Raw genomic sequence first — 22,389 nt, 5'->3', positions numbered from 1 at the left:
TTTGGCTGGGGTGGGGCTGGGGGTAGAAGGGCACAGAGTAATATTAATATATCTCTAAGGTTGCAAACTTATTTAAATAATAAGCAACGGATGTTACAAAAATCGAAATCTGATAGCAATGCCAAATTAAAACTTATCCCAGAAGTCATATTGTTAGCAGTTAAACTTTAAATATAAGATGTACTAGCTGTTAGGTGTAATGTAGGTGAATTCCCTTAGCTTTTGAATTGCCCGGCACTTATGTGGGGGGAAAAAAACAAAACAAAACAAAACAAAACAAAAAAGCCTCCCTTGGAAAGAATATAAATTAAGATACCAATAACTGTATCATTTAGTGCTTCACTTTCTTAACATGTACACCAAATATTATACCACATGTCTGTGCTGAAATGCCAGTTGGAATCAGTATTGAAGTGGCTCTATAAAAGAATATTTCTAAGACATACAGGTGTAATGATGTAAATAACGAATGGATTTCTGAGACACTGCTATGACCTAGCTTGTCTTTATTTTTCTGCATATGCTCAGGTAGACTTACTTCCTGGCTATTAATTAGAGCCAATAAAATATATATCTCTCAAATAATTTAATGGCTTCACTCACTGAAATGGGAGGGATTCTAACGTACCCTGTTTCTTGGTTACATGTGATCCGCTGCCCAGTGTTACTAGTTCGTCAGACTGACTCCCCCGGAAGCGACTTACTGTTTGAGTTCTGTGGGAACCCGGGCAAGGAAGATGGGCCGTTCATCCCAGGGAGGAGAACCGGAGGCAGGCCGGGGAGGCCCGGGTAGGCTGCTGGAAGGCTGATGCCGTGGAGGGGGCCGCTGTCCACCACGCTGGGCTGCTGCACCGCCAAGCCCAGCACATCTGAAGCTTTCTTGATCCGGTCAAGTTCTTGCTGGGCCATCAGCTGCCGCACGGTGGTCGGGGCCAGGTAATCTTTCTCCCTGTCAAGCTGGCTCCCCACGGTCTCCCTCACTTTCGCAATGTGCTGTTTGGAGAAAATATGGTCTCTGATGGACAGGCGGGCAGAATACTTGACCCCGCACAGGCTGCACTCCGGCTTGGCGCCTTCTGCGCCCGCCTGGTTGATCATGAAAGGCTTCCCGATGTTGATCTTGAACTTCTTTTCCTTGGCGCGGGCATTCTGGAACCACACCTGGACCACGCGCTTGGGCAGGCCGATCTCGCTGCCCAGCATCTCGCACTCCTGCATGGTGGGGGTCCGGTAGTCCCCGAAGCACGCCTTCAGGACCTTCAGCTGCAGGTTGCTCATCTGGGTTCGGAACCGCTTGTGGCCCGGCCGATCGTTGCTTTTGGACTTGAAAGGGTTGCTGGACCCGAAAGGATTGGGGGAGCTGGGGTCGGCGATGCTGGACGTTTCGCTGCGGTCGGCGTTGTCGTCGGCGTCGTCCGTGATGTAGAAGCTTTGGTCGTGGTCACCGTCTTTGTCGCCGAAGTGGATGGAGGGGCTGGTGAGCGAGAAGAGGAATTTCTCCTCGCAGACCTCGGCGGTGGGCGTGGTGGCTGCCTTGGGCAACGCGTCCAGGGCCTTGGGCTCCTTGGGGGACAGCGCCGGCTTCCCGTCGGCGGGGCCGCCCAGGGCGCCCTCCCCGTCGGCGGGGCCCTCGTCGCCCGTGGTGGCGTCGCTGATGGCCGTGTTGACCGACGACGTCTCGTCCAGGTCGGCCTTGCCCTGGTCGTACCCGGCCTCGGCGGGGGCGGCGCTCAGGGCCTCCGCGTCCTCGGCGCCCTCGGCCTTAAAGGGGGGCGGGCTCAGCAGGTTCTTGGGGGACAGCTCCGCCGACTTGCTCACGGGCGTGGACACCGTCGAGGCCAGTTCGTTCTCGCTCGAGAGGTCGATCTTCGTCAACGGCAACGACGGGTAATCGAAGTAGATGTACTTCTGCGGGCTGTCGCCGCCGTCCTCCGCGGCGAGCAGGGGGCTGGGGGGCAGGCTGTACCCCGCCTGCTTGCCCTCGCTCCAGTGGCGCGCGCGCACGTGGCTCTCCAGCGCCGACTTGGCCTTGAAGAGCGCGCGGCAGAAGGGGCAGCGCTTGTGGGACTGCGCGGGGCCCACGGCCCGGAACTGGCCCTTCCGCTCCCGGGCGCGCGTGTTCTGGAACCAGACCTGCACCACCCTCTTCTTCAGCCCCACTTCGCGCGCGATGTGGTCGAGCATCTTGCGGGTGGGGTTGGAGTCCAGCAGGTACTTCTCATAGAGGACCTCCAGCTGCTCGGGGGTGATGGTGGTCCGCAGGCGCTTGTCGCGGTGCTGGTCCTCGCCGTGGCCGCCCTCCTTCTCGCCGCAGGCCGGGTCCTCTTTGTCGTCCAGTTTCCTCTTCAGGGAGGCGGCGCCCGCGGGGGGCGCGGGGGCGTGCGGGGCGGCGGCCTGCGGGGGCAGCTGCGCCAGGGACCCGCTCAGCAGCTGCCCCGTCATCAGGGGGTTGTTGGGGTCGAAGATCATGTAGGGCATGTCCAGGGGCCTCTCCAGGAAGGGAGAGTGCAGGAACTGGTTCTGAGCAGCGAGGAAATGCATGTGCTGGTGCTCCTGCCAGAGCTCGGGGCTCGGGAAGGCCACGGTACACTGATCACATTGGTATTGGAGTAGCTGTGGAGGTAGACTGTTCTGGAGAGGAGGCATGGAGATCTGCAGGGGGCTGGACGGGACGGGCGTCTGGGAGGCCGAGGGCGGTCTCCCAAGCAGCGGGGGCTGTTTGAGGGGCTGGGGCTGGGGCTGCGCGGCCGAGGCCTGCGGGGGGTCCGAGGAGGAGCTGGGTGCTGAGGGCGCGGCTGGCTTGCTGCCCAGAGAAGGGGGCGAGGGGTCGCTCTGCTTTGGCTTTTCCGTGGGATAGTCAGGTTTGGGAGACGTCTTCTCGGGCTCCGGTTTCGGGGACGGAATCAGAGGGGTGCTTGTCCCGGAGCCAGAGCCCGCGGCGGCGGCGCCCTTGGCGGCGTCCGCGGGGCCCGACGGCGCGCACTGCTTGTAGAGCGCCTGGTCGGTGGCGTCCAGGGAGTCCTCGGTTTGGCTCTCGTCCTGCGCGTCGTCGTCCTCGTCCTTGTAGCACTGCTTCTTCTGGTGCGTGATCAGGTCGAAGATGCGGGGGAACACGACGGAGCACTTCTTGCACTGGTACTGCATGGTGCTGGTGCGGATGTACCGCTCGTTGGTCAGCTCCCGCTTCTCCGCGTCCTTGGCCTCCGCCTGGTTCTCGTAGCTCTTGCGCGCCTTCTGCCGCGCGTTCTGGAACCACACCACGATCACGCGCGTGGGCAGGTTGAGCACGGTGGACAGCTGCTCTATCTCGTCGTCTTTGGGGTACGCGTTGGTGTCGAAGAAGTCCTGCAGGACCCGCAGCTGGTAGTCGGTGAACCGCGTGCGGGACGACCTCTTGCTGAAGGACGCGTCGGCTTTGTAGTGCTCCAGCGGGGAGGGCTGCGGGTCGAGGCGCAGGTCTTCCAGCACCGTGATGGGCGGGTTGCTGAAGTTGTAGGGCGAGTCCTTGTTTCTCTGCCGCTCCTTGAAAAGCGTGTTGCGGAACCAGTGCTTGATGACCTTCTGCGACAGCCCCGACTTCTCCGCCATCTCCTGGATCTGCTCCTCGCCGGGGGAGTTGTTGATGTCGAAGTAGGCCCGCAGGATCTTCAGCTGGTCGTCCGTGATCCTGGTCCGGGGGCGCTTGAACTGAGAGTGCCTCAGGAAGGCGGGGTCCAGGCCCAGCTGCTGCTGGCACAGCTGCGTCAGGTCGGCGGACAGCGCGTCCATCTGCGGCAGCTGCAGGGCCAGCTGGGGGGGCAGCGCCGGGTGCTGCACCGGCTGCATCATGATGGACGGGAACAGGGGCAGGTCCAGGGACACCGGCAGCTGCACCTGCGGGGGGGCAGAAGGCGGGGGCGGCGGGGGCGGCGGCGGCGGGGGCGGGGGGCGGCGGCGGGGGCGGCGGCGTGGGCGGGGGCGCCTGCAGCGGGGCGGGCACCGAGCTTGGCATCTTCACGGGCCCCAGGGAGGGCGGCTGCGGGGGCGCGGGCGGCGGCGGCGGCGGCGGCGGCGGCGTCTCGGGCGAGGGCGGGGAAATGGGGTAAAGCTTGTCGTAGGCCTCGCGGTACTGGCGCGCGAACCTCTCCAGAGCCCGGGAGGGGAAGAACTGCCCGTGCACGTGCTCCTGGTGGCTCTTCAGAATGAGCACGTTGGAGAAGAGCTTCCCGCACGTGCCGCACTCCAGCTTCTCCGCGCTCTCCCCGTCCCCGCCCCGGCCTTTCTTCTGCACCTTCTGCCGGTTTTCGTTGTACTGAATGACCAGCTCGAACCCGAAGTTCTCCAGCAGCGCTTTGGCCGCGTTGCCCCTGGCCCCGGAGGCTATTCGGGGCGGCGGGACGGACGGCTCGCAGGGCTTGGGCTTCTTGGAGTCTCTGCCTTCTTTGAGGCCTTGGGCGTCGCCTGTACATTCTTGCTTTGGTTTCTCTTGCTTTTCCGCGCTCTCCTCGGCCTCCCTGGAAGCCGGCGCGTCCTTCGTGGCCGGGCCGTCGGCTTGGTCTTGTTTCAGGAGCTTGCTCGACGGCGGCGGCGGCGGCGGCGGGGGCGGCGGCGGCTTCTGCGCGGGCTGCGCCGCCGGGAACTGCTGCGCCTGCTGCTGCAGGATCTGCAGCTGGGTCTGGCCGACGTGGTGCTGGCTCTGAATCTGCTGCTTCAGGTCCTCCAGCAAGGACCCGGCCATGCCCGTCATGCCGGGCATCCCGAAGGCCGCGGAGCCCGGCAGGCCCAGCTCGGGCCCCAGGCCGAACTCCGTCCCGGGGATGTAGAAAGGAAAGAGGAACTGCGGCTGCTGGAACTGCAGCAGCGCTTCTGGGGTCACGGGGAAGTGCGGCAGGAAGGCCGGGTTCAGGAACTGAGGCGGAAAGAAGGCGGCCTGCTGCTGGAGCTCCTGCTGCAGCTGCAGCTGCATCTGGGCTGGGGACTGCGGGGCGTGGTGCGCCGGCGGAGCAGGGATGAGCTCCGCGGTCTGCTTTTTATTTAATTCTTTGGCATCTAAGTGGGTGTCTTTGCCGCCGACCGCCGCTAAGCTCATGGGCTCCAGCATCCCTGGGCCGGGGCTGCTCACGCTCGCGGCCGCGCCGTGGCCCCCGGCCCCGTGGCCGCCCGGCTCCAGCTTGGCGGCCCTGGCCTTGGTCTGGTGCAGCACCGAGCGCATGTGAATTTCCAGGGTCGAGCTTTGGCTGTAGGCGACGTTGCAGATGCTGCACTTGTAGGGTTTGTTATCTGTGCCGCCGCTGGTTTCTTGGGGGACGGGGCTGGAGGCTTCCTGCAGCACCTTCTTCAGCTTATGCAGGTGAGAAACCGAATTATAATGGACCAAGAGAATGTTCTTTTGGGTGAATGACTCTTTACACACCGTACACTTGTAGGGGCGAGACGGATCCAGGAACTTCTCCATCGTGAAGTTTGGCCCTTTCCTGAAGGGTAAGGTCCGCTTCGGCTCAGAGCCCGCGTCGTCGGGAATAGAGCTGCCGTCGCTGCCCACGGGACTCGCCTTGCCCTCGGGGTCCGCCTCGTACTCCCGCTCCATCTCCTGCTCGAGGGCGTGGTCGTCCTGGGCCCCGGCGTCGCCCTCGGCCCAGAGCTCCCCGTTCAGGGGCAGGGAGGCGAAGAGCTGCTGCAGCTCGGCCTCGCTCAGCTCGGGGTGGCCGGCCTCCAAGTGTTTTTTTAAAGCCTGGAATGTGCGGAAGCTACGCTGGCAGAGGCTGCACATGGTGGCGGCCCGGATGGCGTGGTACTGGGAATGGATCTGAAGCTTCTGCATCGTCTTGAAAGCCAGGCTGCAGTGGCCACAGCGGTACTTGTACACGTGGCGGTCGGACACCGAGGGCGGCTGCCTCTTCTGCTGCTCGCTGAGCTGGTCCTGCAGGGTGTCGGGGAGCCTCGCGTCCTTACTGCCGTTTCTGTTCCACTCGGACACTTCCGTGGGCTCTTTGGCTGGCTTCTGCTCCTCGCTCTTTATTTCCACGCTGGCCTTTGGATCGTCCAGGCCTGCCACGCTTTTGTCATCCGTCGGGCTTTCACCTGGTGGGAGAGCACACACACGGGTCACTGACAGGAAGGCGGCCTGTGTGCCGAGAAACATCGTAAGGAGGAGCCTCTACAGGCTTCCGCTTAACTGATTCACCGGAGAAGTGTTTACTGAGCAACTGCTATGTTGCAAGCACTGTGCCGGGCACTGCGGATACAAAGGTGAACGACCATGAATCGCCTCTGGCCTCAAGGAATTTAAGGATGCGGAGGAAAAGATTTCAAAGGCAATTATAGCATGCTGCAGGTGGTGTGACACCAAAGGCCATCCCTCCGTGGTCAGGAATTAGAAGACACAGGGTATTCTTGGTCCTCGACCCTTGGGTTTCCCCAAGGGCAGTGACAGACGGCCGGGTACTAAATATGCATTGAAAACTATGGCTCTTGGAGTATATTTTTTCCTCTGCGCTTTTGTTGTAACTCTTTGGTAGTAATAATCTTGGTGCCCTAACACAAATGCAAGCCCCCAGGCGTGTTTCCCGCAGACCTGCTCACAGGCCGGAATACCTGAATACTTCCCAGGCCCCTCAGCGGTGCCGGCTGCAGGTGTGTCCCGCTCCGATTTCTCAGGAGCGGCTGCCGGGAGCAGCAAACTGTTTGGCATCATCACATCAGGCACAGGCACCTGTGAAGACCAAAGGGGTTCGTGTCAAGGGCACCCCAGAAATCACAGGCTCCGCCACATCTGCCATAGGGCGGTAGCATCCAGCTTAGATTTTTCCAGCCAAGGCAGGGGCATTCTGTGGCTCTTACAGGCCGCTGCTGCCCCTTCCAGTTTCAGGTCAATGCCCCCGCAACGCTGTATTCTTTTCTTTTTTAAAAATGTTTTTGTAGGTCTGTGTCTTTATGCTGATACTCAAGAAAGTTTGAAACCCAGCGTGTGCACGTGACTCATCTGATTAACATTACAGGTATAAAAGCGAGGCTGTAAAATACGTTCCTGACTGATCTACACCCGTATCGTATTTGTTTCTTTTCCTAGCAAAAGAGACAACACACGGGCCTTGGGCTGTGATTCCCATAACACAGTCAGTGAGACAGCTGTAAGCTGCGAAGAAGAAATAAATTTCTATCGACCGATAACTGCAGGGTTTGCGTTGCTACCTTTCCAGGGACTATGTCACACACGCGTCAACACGTGGCGTCCTTACTGTCATCAGCAGCTTCTCCACGCAGTCTGGAGACACGCTGTGCAGATGTGTCAGGTGCAGCTGCAGGTGCATCTTGTTGCTGAGGACGTCCTGGCAGAGGGGACAGCAGATGACCGGCTGCACCGAGTGCTGAGACAGGACGTGCATCTGGATACGACTTTGGTCCCTACTATTGTAGTTACAATAAGGACACTGATAGAACTGGAAAACATTCAATAAACAGGGCGAACGTTATTGTTATTCTGATGACGTCATGGTATCGAAAGCAATACTGAGGGTTTATCTGTTGCCAAGCACAAGGTCTACATTTCAACAGCATGGACTCGAATCGTTGGGGGCTCTAACACCACCAGGAGCAATAATAAATACGGTAAAATAAATATAGTAAGTTTATATAGCAAAGGGGGAAAGACATATTTACCTGTTCGTGACAGAATTTATTGTCCTCTGTAAGTTTTGATCTTTTCGCTGTGACATCTTCTTCCTTTGCCAGCAGGAGTGGCTGGGTCACCCCCGCCACACTGACTTTTAGCTCCTTTTCTGGTGAGATTATTCCTGATCCCCCCCCAAAAGAACAGAACGTGTCAACTTCAAAAAACTAACAACGTCAAGCTTGAAAGATCCTATGTTTTTCATCTAGCACGGACTCCAAATCCACCAAGTCACAAAGGAACTGGACAAGCACTTATAAATGATGCTAATGTCAAAAAGCAAGAAGCACACCTCTTCGTGTCCACCGACCAAGTGGACTTTATAAATATATTTTAAAATGCACTCCTGTCTCATGTTTAGATAACCCTAGGTGACCTGAAAGACTCATCAATAACACGCGCTCGCTGGTGTCTCAGGCTGCCTTTATCACATTAAAGCAACTCTACTCCCATTCACAAATGCTACCCTAAAAAATAATTATTTTTTACTAATGTTTAATTGCCTATCTCTTTTTTAAAATTCTTGAACGCTGAAAATATTTCAAAATTCTGAGATAACTATAGTTCAGAAACAAAGATAATATTTTGATGTGGTGAAAATGGGATTTAAAAATTAACTATACATTACATGTCTTCTGCTGTTTTTCTGATTTACTCTTTGCTTTGGACGGTTGGCCGTACGTGTAACATTAAAGTCCAAATCTCAAGAAGATGGCTGTTTTACGAGGTTAATCCAAATATTCAGTGTTAAAGGGAGCTTAAAATTTTGCCTAGATGAGCAATGTCATGTGTAAGGAGCCTCACACACATCAAAGAGAAGAGTGTAATTCTAATTTCCCAATCTAACAGAAAATTCTCTCCCGCATCAATTTTCCCGATAATCTCCTCTGCGAGGCTGGATATTATGGCGACATTGGGTAGGCATGTCACATGCATCTCACGACAAACACAAAACCTCATTTACCAGCCATTCCAATCTCATCATAGCACGGCATCATCTGACCTTTTTTCTGCTGTTTATTATGAGTATTTCTAATTTTAACTTTCAATTTTCACCATCTTCCAGTCAATTTGCAACTAAATTATTTCCAGGGTGAGGATACTATCACTGGACAACTGGGTGCAAATACATGTTGAAATGCAATGAAGCTAAACCATTGATTGCTATCAGACCCCGCGTGAATATAGAGTCTGGGCGTAATCTGATTGTATGCTGTGCATGAAGATTTATCTTGATTTTTTTTCAATCCACATACGGTTCATATAAATGAACAAATTGCACCTTATTGCAGAATAACCCAGTTTTAATTTAAAAAGAAGGTCAAGGGTGCTATAGAAACAAAGTAAAGATGAACCAAAAAATATTCTTTTTTTCTAACTTGGATGGAGATGCATGTTTAAACCACATAAACATTTTCAGAAATTTTGAATTCTGAAAGAAATTTAAAAGTAAGCATGACCTTTAAAGTAGAATTTCAATGACATAATGACAATCATGGTAGGCACAGAATAAGTGCTATGTTTTCAAATAATTACACTGATTTCTAGATTTACAAACATTAGTTTTATTTGAATTAGTATATTTGCCCTATATCTACAGATGCTTTGGAGAAATTTAGATTCCTTCTAGATATTTGAAAAAAGAATTGATCACATTTATATTCGAATGAACTTAAATTTGAGAGAGAAACTGATGAATTTCATGACATCAATTAAATACAATCCAAGTATTTGATATCCAAAGATAGGTCAGAAACAGGAATGTTTATTTCATAATTAATTCTGGCATCAAAAAATCAGTTTTTATTTCTCAAAGCAGAATAGACTTTGTACCGTTGTATTTAAAGTATTAAAAATAACTATTCTTAAGATGTCAGATCAAGTTGTATAAAATGATTGTCATTTACATCAGGAATGTCTATCTGTTGCTTTCTCTTTTGAGATTGGAAGATTTTTTTAAAAAGTAAAGTTCCCCATTAACAAGGAGGAATGTGCTTCTTTAAGAAATAATACTGTCATATTCCCTTATCATGTTTTTGTGCACGTGGTGGAATCAGACGTAACCAAATTATAAGCTTGTCCAGTTCCCTATGCCATCAAAGACTGTCACACGCAAGTCAAAAGAGAATATCCGTGACTCTTGTTGCTTGCAGGCCCCCTGGGACATCAGAAATAGAATAAACCTTCCAGAAACTTTCAAATCTATTAAATGTATAGCTATGGCCTTATTATCATAAGCATCTATGTTCTAATATTGGTACTATACAGGACCAAAGACATTACTGATTTCAAGCTATGAAACATTTTACTAAAACTGTACTATAGATGGGTATACATATTTGGTATAATTAACGTTATTTTTACGCGTATTAATATTCATTAACAATGCAGTTGCTTTTGAGTTTAGCGACATGTGTGCTGCATCAAGAAAACGAGAGTTAAGTTTTAGAGTCATTTCATAGCCATCGCTGTAACTGCTGGCCAGAGTATTCCAACTACCGTGTCAAGTTCAATATTTTTTGCCCAATTAACTTAGTTAATTAAACCATGATCTTAATGTAAGCTAGGAGCTGTGTAAAGACCATTTTATTTTACATTAAGAAGTTATAAGTAAAGGCTAGACCCCGCAGCTGTATCTAGGCACCCTGGAAATGCACGCCATTGAGGAGCAGCAGCGAGAATGCTGGGATGGGACAGCACAGGACAGAGACAGGCTCTGAAGGACAGGCAGGCCATGGGGCTTATGTGCAAAATGATGGAGATTAAATTTAATGCCTGTGTGCTTTTCTACTTTTCAAAGGGGTGCAGTCTCAGGTACTACGGTCTCCCAGGTGACTGACAAGGACTCAACTTTGAGGTCTTCTTCTGAATTGTTTTATTCTAGAAATATATTAAATAAGGGTCAAACAATTTTAGAGAGTTTTGATTAAGTTTTGTGATTACTCATAGGTTATGTCTGCAACTTTATTTGAAATAAACCCTGTTTGATGCCCCAGACAAAATTCTGAAGTGAGATCATAATTCATTTTGTGTTATTAAGGACATCACAATATTCTCAAAAAACAATGTCCTTTAATACCTTGAAACTAAAAAATGAAGTCTGATTACAAATAAGCACTGCCAAACAGACGAACCAATGATTATCTGTCAGTTATGCGATTATTTAACTTGCATGAGATTGCAATACAAAAGTGAAATAATTCATTTCAATTCAGATGCTGCCTACTTGATAATTTTCAGCCCCTAAAATACATAAGGTTGTGAAAACGGTTTATGCTCATAACAAGTGAATAAAATCCAATAACACATATGTACTCAAAGCAAAACTTGAAAAAAAACAATAAAACAAAACACTGGGTTGTTTTTTAAATATTATTAGGAATCAGTGTGTTAGATAACAGTTGAATCCTATAAACCTTGAATACAACAGAAGAGGTTATTCAACTCCAAATAATTCTAAATTATAATTACGAGTACAGTATTCTTTCTAATGAGACTGGAAAGAAAGGATAATTTTAATTGCAATAATGAAGGTTAATTTCCATCTTTCCTCATGTTTACTCCCTTATTAAAAAGTGGTCCCCTTAGCCGTGGCAGAGACATATTACATTTTCAATGCAAATGTATTAATCTGGATAAACTCTATATTAATTCTTGTACTGCACAGAGCTGTAATTTGGATTATAATTAATCTAAAGTGGCACTAGATTTAAATGACAATATAAATGAGGCATTAGGAGGCTTTTCTATTATGAATGAATATTCAACGAACACAACTTGCATATTGCCGAGTCTCATTTTGAAAGCCCCAGGCCTGGAGATTACTGTCTGCAACTCCGCACAACAGCTTACACAAACATGGTGTTTCTAACATGTGTTAATTCCTTCCTGTCTCAAAAATTCGGTGTTAAAGTGGAGCCACACTGCTTTCCCATCTACCACACTAAGATAGTGATTAATTTATAAGTTGGCTCGTATTTTTTGACATTTATAACTGACACAAGGAAGAAACAATATATACAGAAGTGGTTACTCAGCCCTTAGAAATATTTACAAGGGGAAAAAAATCCACGTAATAATTTTTACACCTAATCAGATTCAATTTAGAGGCAGAAAACTTTGTTAAAGGTTCATGTCAGTTGTCAATAGCCAGAACTGTCTTGAAATCTGGGAGGTTTCAAGGCTAAATATTTGCAGCTCGGTAACTGCTTTTAGATGGTTTTAAAGTTCATGTTAACCCTTTAGAGAAACCTGGGGAGGCATTTCTGCAGAGATAAAAACTTGTTTTAAACAACGACTGTTACGCAACTCTCCGTGTCCTCCCTATGCTCTAGTCCTGTCTAGATGGTACAGTTAGGCACCTAAGAAGGGACAATAACTCATCAGGCCATTAGGGAGTGATGAGCCCATTATTTATGCAAATAAATGAATGTTGCTGGTGGGGACGGAGCGCCAGCGTCTGCGGCGGGTTTCCTCAATGTAAGCTTGGAGCCACTTTCAAGAGGTTCCCAGAATCCGTTCTTTATAGGGGGTTAGGTATTTAAAACCAAGCATAAGGATTACAGGGGCGCTCAGCGAACACCAATGTGCTGTTTGAGAGTTTCACACATTCTTCGGAAGACTGGGAGGGGTGTCCTGTGCAACCTCGGTTGGTATGACCGAGACAGACGCCACCAAACGCAGGTGGATGGGGCCTCGATGGAGCCTTGACGAGGTCCATCCTAGCGAGTGAATGAACTGACTACCTTGCTATTTCCAACTCTTTTCCAAGAGGTGATGGCACTACCCTTGACCTTAACCGATTGCTAGGTACCTCAAATTCCTTGTCAGTAGCCCCAGGAGCTGGGTTACTAACACATAGCTGTGGCATCTTTTTTTATGTTGCTTTGGGCTCCAGAACAACCTCACACCCTCTTTGTTTAAGTCAAATTAGGATCACATGTTTGCCACGACATCCTCAACGCAAACTGAAGTGGCATTTTCGAAACACTGGACTCCGAGAGCAACTTGGCATTGAACGGTGCCAGGTGGGAGCAGCCCTTCAGATTATTTTTGAAGGGAATGCAAAACTAAGACGTGCCGAAGGCTGAATTGCAAATGGGGGATAACTCGGGTCTGAATGAACTTGCACATAAAAATGGTCTTCTTTTGCACAGCCCAATGTCTTCATAGTGAAAACGAGCTTCTTTATATGAGGCTGTCACTAGAATCCAAGAAAAGATAGATGACTACCTGAAACTAATAGGCTTGAACCCGTTTCAGCAGTTCTTCTGCTTCAGTGAGTCCAACATAATAAAACTAGGTATAGCGCACAGCAAAAGTAGCCAATGTAATATTTATTCATCGCGACCGTAGATTTCCATCTCATACATACAAAGTATGGATGAAGTCATATATTTGCCAAATCAAACACAGGAAAAGCCTTAGGTATCCGTACCAGATGCTGGCCTAGGGTTTGTTTGTGCACAAGTAAATGTCACGACACGAAGGTTTGTTTTCAAAGACAGTAGCTTTCATTACTGGGATTTGTCTATTCTAGAAGATCAAAATTACCCAGCACCTAATCCCTTTTCAATATTTCCTCTTTCTTAGACTGGATCATCTGTAAACTTTTTCACTGGATTTCGTTTGAAATGCCTCAAATAGATGCCCTTAAAAAGGGCAAATTCCTGAGTGTAAGTTATAAAAAAAAAAAAGCGAGAAAAAAATAACATTTATTTTTAGGGTTACGTGATTGGGGTGGGGTGTGCTTGTGATTGAACAAAAAACTTCAAGGGATATCTAATCCTGTGCTTATGAAAAATTAATATGCCATCAGAGGAATCACAAGTATAGCTAAGATTAATGAAAGGCGCTTAAAAAATTACAAGCACACAAACTGATTTGATTAAAAAATAATCTTGCTGGTCGTCCTGTAATATTCTTCAACTTATCCACATCTATTCTGTCAGATGGTTATGATTAAAAATAGGTCAATGGGAGGCTACTGATAGAAGTCACATGCAAAGTGCGCATGCAACGAATAGTACTGGAAATGTTAGACAGTTTAAAATGAATAAAAGCTTTTAATAAGCATGGGACTGGGGTGAAGGCAGGGCTTCTTTCGGGGAGTGGGGGTAGGGGAAGGAAGGTGAGAGGTTCTAGGGTCTTACCGGGGTCTTTGCTGGAGTTTTTGCCTTCGCTGGGGTCTCTCTCCTTCGTGTCTTTCTCACCCTCCTCGGCGACCGCTGTAGCCTTAATAGGTCCTTCCGCCTCCTCGCTTGGTTCTTCTGTTCAGAAAGGCAGACCAGTCAGTAGGATTGAAATCCCCCCGCACACCAAAAAAATGTGCACTCAAACAACTATGTGACCATTTAAAAAGTTGGCCACTTATGAATCATCTGCAGACATTCATTCTCAAAAAAAGAACATAAATTTATTCAAAAGTTATACTAGAACCTGATGACGGTACCAATGCAAATTATCTCAAGTAACTTCTCTGACATCCATTGAGAACATGGGCCTGTACTGAATTAAAATAAAAGAAATCATTTTAAGTATAGTTGAAGGCAGGAAAGCTGGGAAAACGAGTGTAAGGCAGTCCTGTTGTTACATGGACCCCCCATTCCATGGACTTGGGTAGATGGCAGAACAAACCAAATTCCGAGAAAAAATTCTCCGTGACATAATATGGTAACAACCGGCGAACTGTAAGACAGGTGTTACTCCTGCCTCCAGTCCCTGGACCCCAGAGGAGTTCTTTGGAATTTGCCAAAGTAAGATCTCAAAAGTTCAGTTACACTGGGATTTGTTTTTGCTATAGGGGGAGCTCTACAAGGAGTAGGACATAAGAAGGTCTATTTCTTCTATGACAACCACATCACCCCGCACCTCATTCACGGGTTCACACCAGCTAGATTACATGGAAATCCTCATAGTAACTCAAACCTATTTAATTATTCCGTAAATCTTAGCTACGCCGCTGCCGGTGGGTTAATCTGTTTATGCAGTTAGCCTCTGCGCTGGGTCTGTGCAGCACTAATCCGTGAAAGGCCCACTGTTCTTCATCCTGTGATCATTTGTCTCTCACTGTGCTGATGTCACATTTTAATGAATTTTTAGCAATCTGAGTAATGCCAGATAACCAGACTTGCAACTCCCCACAGCATGCCATGCTGTTTTCACGGCAGCACAAAAAAATAAAAATCATATCCCCCTGTTCAGGTAGGAATTACATACATTAGGAGAAGGGGGTAAAATGGGATTTGAAGCACCGGGCTGCTCAATTTCATAAAATCTTTAATGACCATATAAATTAACCCTGGAAAGGCAAAAGGTCATCGCCACATATGCATACACGGGTCTATTTGCTTTTGATAAGCGGAGCTTTTATGCCGAGAACAGGATACAATTAACCCTTCAATAACCATACAAAACGCTGCTATGGACATTTTAAGTGTCAAGCATTAACTGAAAATTACACACTGCATAAAATTTTCATTGCAAATGCTATAGTGATTGAAAGGGGGAACCGTGGCCCTCTCCACACCCCATGTTTTATTAATAACGTTCTGACAGCAGAATGAAATATCCACCGTCATGTGTAGCAGCTGAGCACACACACGAAATGCTATTGAGCGTCTCCCCTGCCTGCCCCGCGCCGCTACTGTGAGAGCAGGAGACGACACGGGACGGGGCTGGGCTCCGGGGGGCAAAGCGGACGGAAAGCACGGACACCTGATAGCCTCGCAGTCGGGGCTGGCTTCCGCTGTGAGTCCTCAGGGGCACCACACGAGTCCGTTTGTTCTAGGTTTGCACTCTGCTGCTGAACAAAAGCAGTGGGGAGGTCCTTGTGGAGAAGTCGGTCATCTGAGGGTTTGGGGGGAGTGTCCCTTTCCAGCAAACCCACGTGGACGGTTTACTTTGGGAAGAGAGAATGGACATTCATAGGGCTCCAGCCTGCTTTCACCAGCAGTCATCACTGCTGGCCAAACCCAGGCTGCGTGGGACAGTGGCCGGCTTGGGCCGAGTCTCTGCCAAGTCCACACACGTGACGTGACATCCGGTGGCAGGCCGCGACCTGTGACAACCCACGGCAATTACTTTCCGGCTCATCCTGGGGAAGGGAGGCCAGACTTCTTTGAGGAGATTTACTGAACCTTTCCCCCAGGGCTGGAAAATGAAGTGTCACCGTGGTGCCGGTGTCCTTATCTTGAGGGGACATAAAATTGTAAGGGCTATCGCAACTCCCATTAATAAAACATGGGGTGTCAGGAGGAGAGAAACAAAATTATGAAAGCACTCCAAGAAAAACTACAGTGCAACCCGGGGCTCACCAGACGGTTTTCCCGGGTCCGATTCTTCATTTGCTAGGATGTGTTTTAAGGGCGAGAGAAATTCCCAGACATGCTCCCCTATACATCACGGCGGTGTCTGACCTCCGCCTGACCCTGGCAACAGTTTGAGAAATCTGAATGCGAACAAAGCCCGTGTCAGCGGCGTGGAGAGGCTGCCATCAGCTTAATCGCAAACAGCAGTCCCGAGGCCGCAACTTCGCCCGGCTCGTCCAAGCCACAGCTCACAACCTCGGGAGGTGGATTTGCCCTCGCGGCCTCTGCTTCTGGGACATTCCTCCCGCCCCCTTTTCTGGTTCTTCCTTTGAAGTAGGCAGGCAATTAGCTCTAATGCTCAAGCAATTCAGACCTGTTTTGTGGTTTCGAAGGCGAGAGCTGTTTATTACAGGTGGGCGCTTTGGAGCCATAGAACTTTGCAAATTTTTAATCATGCAAAAAATAATGAAAGGGTAACTTATATCCACCATAAAGTTTCATATGAGTCCGAAAAAAAGTAAAAAGCTCGCTTTCCTTCTTAAGGAAAGTTTCTGAAATAGAGTTGACATTCATTTTATAAATAGACTTTAGAGTCAGGAGATTAATGTGGAGAAACCACTCTCCCTAGAAAAACTGTACATTGGATTTGGGGTTACGGGAGGAGTGGCTGTGTCCTAACTTTCAAGTACCAGTTTCTTCCCCTGTAAAATGCCATAAAGTGTAAGATGCTTTGTAGGAAACAAACAAACAAACAAGAGTAGGACTTTCCAGTTTTCAGACAAATGATAACACATTTTTCTTTTTAAATGTTCTGAAATAATACTACAGTCTTATAGAAGTACAGTACAATTCATTTCCCCTAGCATTTTTACTGTGGCTAAAATGATGGCCTTACAAGCTATTTAGTGTGTACATGTATAAACTATATTTAAAAGAAAAGTTTGGAATGACTAGAGTATTTTCATTTAAAGAATAAAAACTATTAGAAAATCACTATTAATTTACTCTAGAGAATTAGAATACACATTCTGAAGCACATCTCCTCCAGTGATGAACTGATGACCTAAGCCCAGCCAACTGCACTGGCCCCATGGCTTCCTTACACAACGGGCTTGGGAACCCTCTCCTGTGAGTCTTCTAAGGAAAGCATTGCACACCTTTTAGCCCAAGGAGTGAGCATGTAAAGAAGCAGCAGAGGACAGTAACTTGAACATCTTTAGTTTATATACTGAGCATGTCTTCAAAACACCTGGCTTATAAGAATTCTTCTCTAGCCTCCGGCACTGTCTCCCTGTCCAGTCCTACCACCAACCTCCAAATCTATCCTCTGCATGATCTACTTAAATCTACTTAAAATCATTTAGAGACTCACTACAAGGGAAAGTTCAATCTTCTGTACATGGCAAGAATACCTCCGAGATACCTTGTCCTGGTCTGCCACTCCAGTCTCATTTTTTCTTTCACTTCCTACCTAGCACTTAATATTAAAAAACAGACAAAGAAAAAAACCAACCCTGACTGGTGTGGCTCGGCTGGTTGAACGCCATCCCATGCACCAAAAGGTTGAAGGTTCGATTCCCGGTCAGGGCACAAGCCCAGGTTGCAGGTTCAGTCTCCCATCCGGGTGCGTGCAGGAGGCAACCGATCAATGTTTCTCACATCACGTTGATGTTTCTCTCTCTTTCTCTCTCTCCCTCTCCCTTCCTCTCTTTCTAAAATCACACAAACATATTTTAAAAAACTGCATCATCAGAATCACCTGGAAGACTTCTTAGAAACCAGATTGCTGGGCCCCGCCCTGAGTTTCTGAGTCAGTAGATTCAGAGGGAGGCCAATGAACTTACATCTCTGTGTTCCCAGGTGAAGATGCTGCTCCTGGCGCAAGGATCACATTTCATGAGCCACTGTTCTAGAAACATGTGACTGTTATTAATGCCACCGTCCTATACATATCATTATGTTTCCCCGTCTTTTCTAGGACAACTTCTCTCTACTGTATATAAATGTCTGTTTTTCCTTCAAGCCCAACTTGGAAATATCAGTTTCATCATCTGTAAAAATGGAATTAATAATGCCTACCTCATAGGTGTGTTATAAGACAATGTATAAAAATCGGTCAGCCCAGAGCTTAACACAAAATAAGTATTTAAAAATGCTAGCCATGTTATTACTAGTACTATTAATTATTTCTTTCTCCAAAAAGTCTTCCCTGAATCTTGAACTGGGATTAATGTTTCTGAGTAAGATTTTCTTCTTTTTTCTGTACGTGCATTTCACACAAATTACCACAGTATTTGGAAATTATCCATGTACTGCCTATTTTCCTTAATAGCTACACATTTGCTGAAAATAGTGATTATCTTATTTCGCCGTAGTCCTCCTGGAACAGTGCCTGGAATAGAGTAGGCGGGCAATACGGGGTAGCTGAAACATCACATTGAACTTAGGAAGCAAAATTGGAAGGAGAAAAGGAGGCATCCAGACTCTGCCATTCTTCTATTCCCCTTCGGTGAAACTTGAAAAGGAGTATTTGTTGGTTTGGTTTCGTCTGCTTTGGTGTCCTTGCATTTTCTCTTTCTACTAAATCGCATCCACTGTCCAACCCTTCTAGTCTGGCGTCACACCAATTGCTCTTCTCAGAGCCTCCAATGACTTCCATGCTGTGAAATCCAGTGGTCACATCTGTGTCTGCTCAACAGATGTTGTCACACCCTCCTCCTGGGGACCACACTTGACAATCTCTGCTCGAGCATTACCTCTTTTATTTCCTGGATCACATTTACTGCAATCTGAAAACAACTTATTTATTTGTATAGAAATATTGTCTAAAAATCTTACACATGACTTATGCCCAATAGTCCACGGCACTAATATTTTGAGCAAAGCTGATGACTCCTAGCTTTCTTACTTGGGGTAATGAGGTCTATGGCATGATGTCATCAAGTGAAATGGAGAAAAAGAGAAGAAATGGTTTTTGCAGAAAAGAGAAGTTCAATTTGGAATTGGTTATATTTGACTTCCCTGTAGAATATCTCCATGGAAATATGCAAAAGGCATGGGAACATATAGCTTCTCAGAGAGATTGAGGTGAAGCTGGAGATTTTGTAAACAAAAACAATAAAGAAATGTGTTGACAGGGAGTGGTAGCTTTTTAGTTTCACATTTTTTGTCATAGTCTTGACTTTGCCTTATTATTTCCCATGAGGTCATTCATGAAATATTTTCATTGATTTGAGATGGGGAAGGCAAATTGGGCTCACGCTGTTTTATCTTAAATATGCTGTCTAGTTTTCTAGGAAAAAATAGCATATACAATAAAAAAGTTTTCATGAGACATGCATAGGTGAAGGCAAAGTCTGAATAATTTTTTAAAGAGGGAAATCCTGACTTTATATTGCAGGAATGTTTTCACTTGCAAAACTGTGTGTGTTTTTTAAAGTATTTCAATACCCCATTATGAATGCGAAGGACTTTTTATAATCATTTTTTGTTCTATATAACACATTATTATTCCAATTGTATAAATCAGGGAACTGGGATCATGTTTATATAGCAGAAATAAATGAGGTGTGTTGTAGCAACATGGGTGAGTTTCCTCTTAAATTATCTGAATATAATGCAGCTAACAAGGCCTGGCTGCCATTTTTTAACATACACATACACACACAAAGCATAGGGAATAGTAAATGTGTTGACACGGCTACACAAAATCCAATCAACCCATTAATTGCCAAAAATAACTCCACCAACCAGGTTGTTTTAATTGTGTAAAAATAATATCTGGCTTACTGGCTTATCCTTTGTATAAAACTGACCACTTTGGTGAAACTTCATAGCATATAAATGCAGATGTGAGAAATTACCCAGCAGATGTTCCTCATTCTTTAAGAAGTCACTTTACATGTGCATCCAAATATATGGATCTATTTGCTTTTGCTGTTAACTCATTTGAATAAGGGATCTGACCAGATCCAAATGGAGCAGTTCCAAAGATCCATGTATTACATAAATGATGAGAGTAGCAACTGTAACTCATTAAGGACAGGCAGACACAATTTTGAGAAGAAACAGACCAATTACCTGAGGTTGCTCTCAGCTGCTGCTCCGTCAGGTCATCCTCACAAGTCCTGGCTCCCAAAGAGGCAGATTCTGCAGAGAACATCAGAGTGACAGGTGATCAGCTCTGCAGTCATAGTCAGTATCACAGGAACCTCAATTTGGCTTTCAATGAGATAAGCATCCTGCGGGGCTCAGGGGAGCCTCAGGCACACCTTACATTCTAGTGAGTAGTGGTCAGCAAGATGAATCCAGACAGGGGTGAACTTAGATTGAATTCTAAATGATCAGCAGCACACCACGAACACAGTGTAGATCAAACATGGAAGCAGGAAAATCTCATACTGATTTTTACCTCCTGGATATCTGGCCAAGCCTACATTATAGGGTTATGCGTTAGAATGGCAATGACACATTACATAAATTATGAGCTTACTTCTACTTCTCTGTCAAAGTAGCAAAGCAACAACAAGAAAAACACTAAAAAAACCCTCAATATATGGGAGACCCTCAATATATGTGAGACCAAAGCCAAAACAATCACTAAAGGAAACCTGAAGAATATGTCCACATCATCACTAAACCCAAATCTTTTATTTGAGCTCCAGAGCAGAGTGCCAACAGCGGTCTGATTTGCTAAACTCAACCCCAAACACAAGTCATGATTTTCATCCAACTCCATGCTTCCTTTGCATTTGCTATTGTAGAGAAATCTAGAAAAAACAACTAGACCTCAGAAATCATCTTCAACACCTCATTCATTCTCTCCACTGAGTCACCACAAGCTCTTGGTTCAATTTTACAATGGCCCCTATCACATGTGTTTCTCTGTTCCTCCGACATCCTCTCATTCCTGACAATTTCAATAGCCTCTACAGCATTCTCCCCCCCTTGAATTCATTGTCTTTCCAAACTAATCTCATAATATCTCAAGAGCAATCTTTCAAGAATACAGAATGGTGTGTGTACAAATCGTGGCTCCACCACTTTCTAGGTATGGGACCTTAGGTATATCACTTTACTTCTTTAAGGCTCAATTCCTTCCATTGTAAAATGCAGCTATAATTGTAGAAATAATCAGCAATTGCAAGAGAAAATAATACAAATGTGATATGGTCTTCCAAATAAGAAAAGGCTAAATCGCATTGAGAGATTTAAAAAAGTGGTCACACAATTCTTACACTGACAAAGACACTCATGTTCATCTAATATTTCTAGCAATAGCATCACTGGTTGATTCTGATGGTTTTAATTAAACAAATAATTAACCTTGAAAATAGAAGTGCACACCAAGGCACAATTATTGCATTTACTAATTGTTTTTCCTGCTATGTACGAAACCTTTGGCCTTTGGTAGTAGTCTATTTAAAAATAAGACAATCATTATGAATACTCGGTATCCTCCCACCAACAACCAAAAACACTTTTCTTGTAACTATCTCTTACATTTGTCTTGACAGGAAGATTTTATCTCTGCTCAGTCCTTGCTTATAAATCCAACAACAGCTCCCAAACAGATCATGGCATTGATGTCCATCCAATATGTTACTCAAGAAGCCCACCGTCTTCCTCATGGCCTCTCCTGTCTTTATGCCTCGATCAACGTTGTCCCTTGTATTTTTTGAATGTAGTTTTGTTTTCTCACATTAAACTCTTATTGTTTCCTCAAAACCCAAAGCCAGTGTCGCCTCCCCCATGCTCCCATAACAATTAGCTTATACATATGTGGCAGGAATTAGTGTCTGTTTTTGGTATAATTGAAAGAGCTTTGAATTTAAAGCCCCAGGGCTCTAGGACATTTTATAATATTCTCATCTTGAGATTCATCTGTTTTAGGATATAGGGTGTATATATGTTTCAGCACTTACTGTGAGGTATTAAGGTGAATTTTTACATGATCCATGAATAGTTCCCCAATTAATTGTGAATTCCTCTAATTTTCTTTCTTTTTTTCCTTTTTTTTTAAATCCTCACTTGAGGATATGTTTTTGTTGATTATTTTGAGAGAGGGGAATGGAGAGAGAGAGAGAAACATCATCAGTGTGTGAGAGAAACATTGATCGGTTGCCTCTTATATGTGTCCTGACCGGGGATCAAACCCTCAACCTTTTGGAGCATGAGATGAAACTCCAACCAACTGAGCCACACCAACCAAAGCAAAACATTTTTGTCTTCACAGATTCGTAGCTAAAGACAGAGTGAGGCATATCAAAGTCATGTAGGACACTAATTCAAAATACTAATCTACACCCTAAATCCTGAAACATGAATACAGGAAAGACACTAATTCCTTTCATATATATATGAATATGTGCATAAAGCCATTTCTTTCCCAATATTCTAGCAAAAAATAAACAATTTATCAAAGAACTCTTA

At 46.5% G+C, this 22,389-nt stretch overlaps 1 protein-coding gene across 1 annotated transcript in view; it reads right to left on the bottom strand.

The window, feature by feature from the left end:
• The window catches only part of ZFHX4 (zinc finger homeobox 4), a 173,926-nt gene that overhangs the window by 10,432 nt on the left and 141,105 nt on the right, over positions 1-22,389 (bottom strand). The window contains 7 exon segments of the mRNA XM_087825449.1: positions 705-3,927; positions 3,929-6,060; positions 6,574-6,691; positions 7,218-7,418; positions 7,639-7,772; positions 13,801-13,917; positions 20,038-20,106. Coding sequence (XP_087681575.1) covers positions 705-3,927; positions 3,929-6,060; positions 6,574-6,691; positions 7,218-7,418; positions 7,639-7,772; positions 13,801-13,917; positions 20,038-20,106 — 5,994 coding nt within the window.

Source organism: Miniopterus natalensis, chromosome 16 (assembly GCF_054644295.1).
Source record: "Miniopterus natalensis isolate mMinNat1 chromosome 16, mMinNat1.hap1, whole genome shotgun sequence".
Lineage (NCBI taxonomy): Eukaryota > Metazoa > Chordata > Mammalia > Chiroptera > Miniopteridae > Miniopterus > Miniopterus natalensis.
This window is presented reverse-complemented; position numbering and strand designations above follow the sequence as displayed.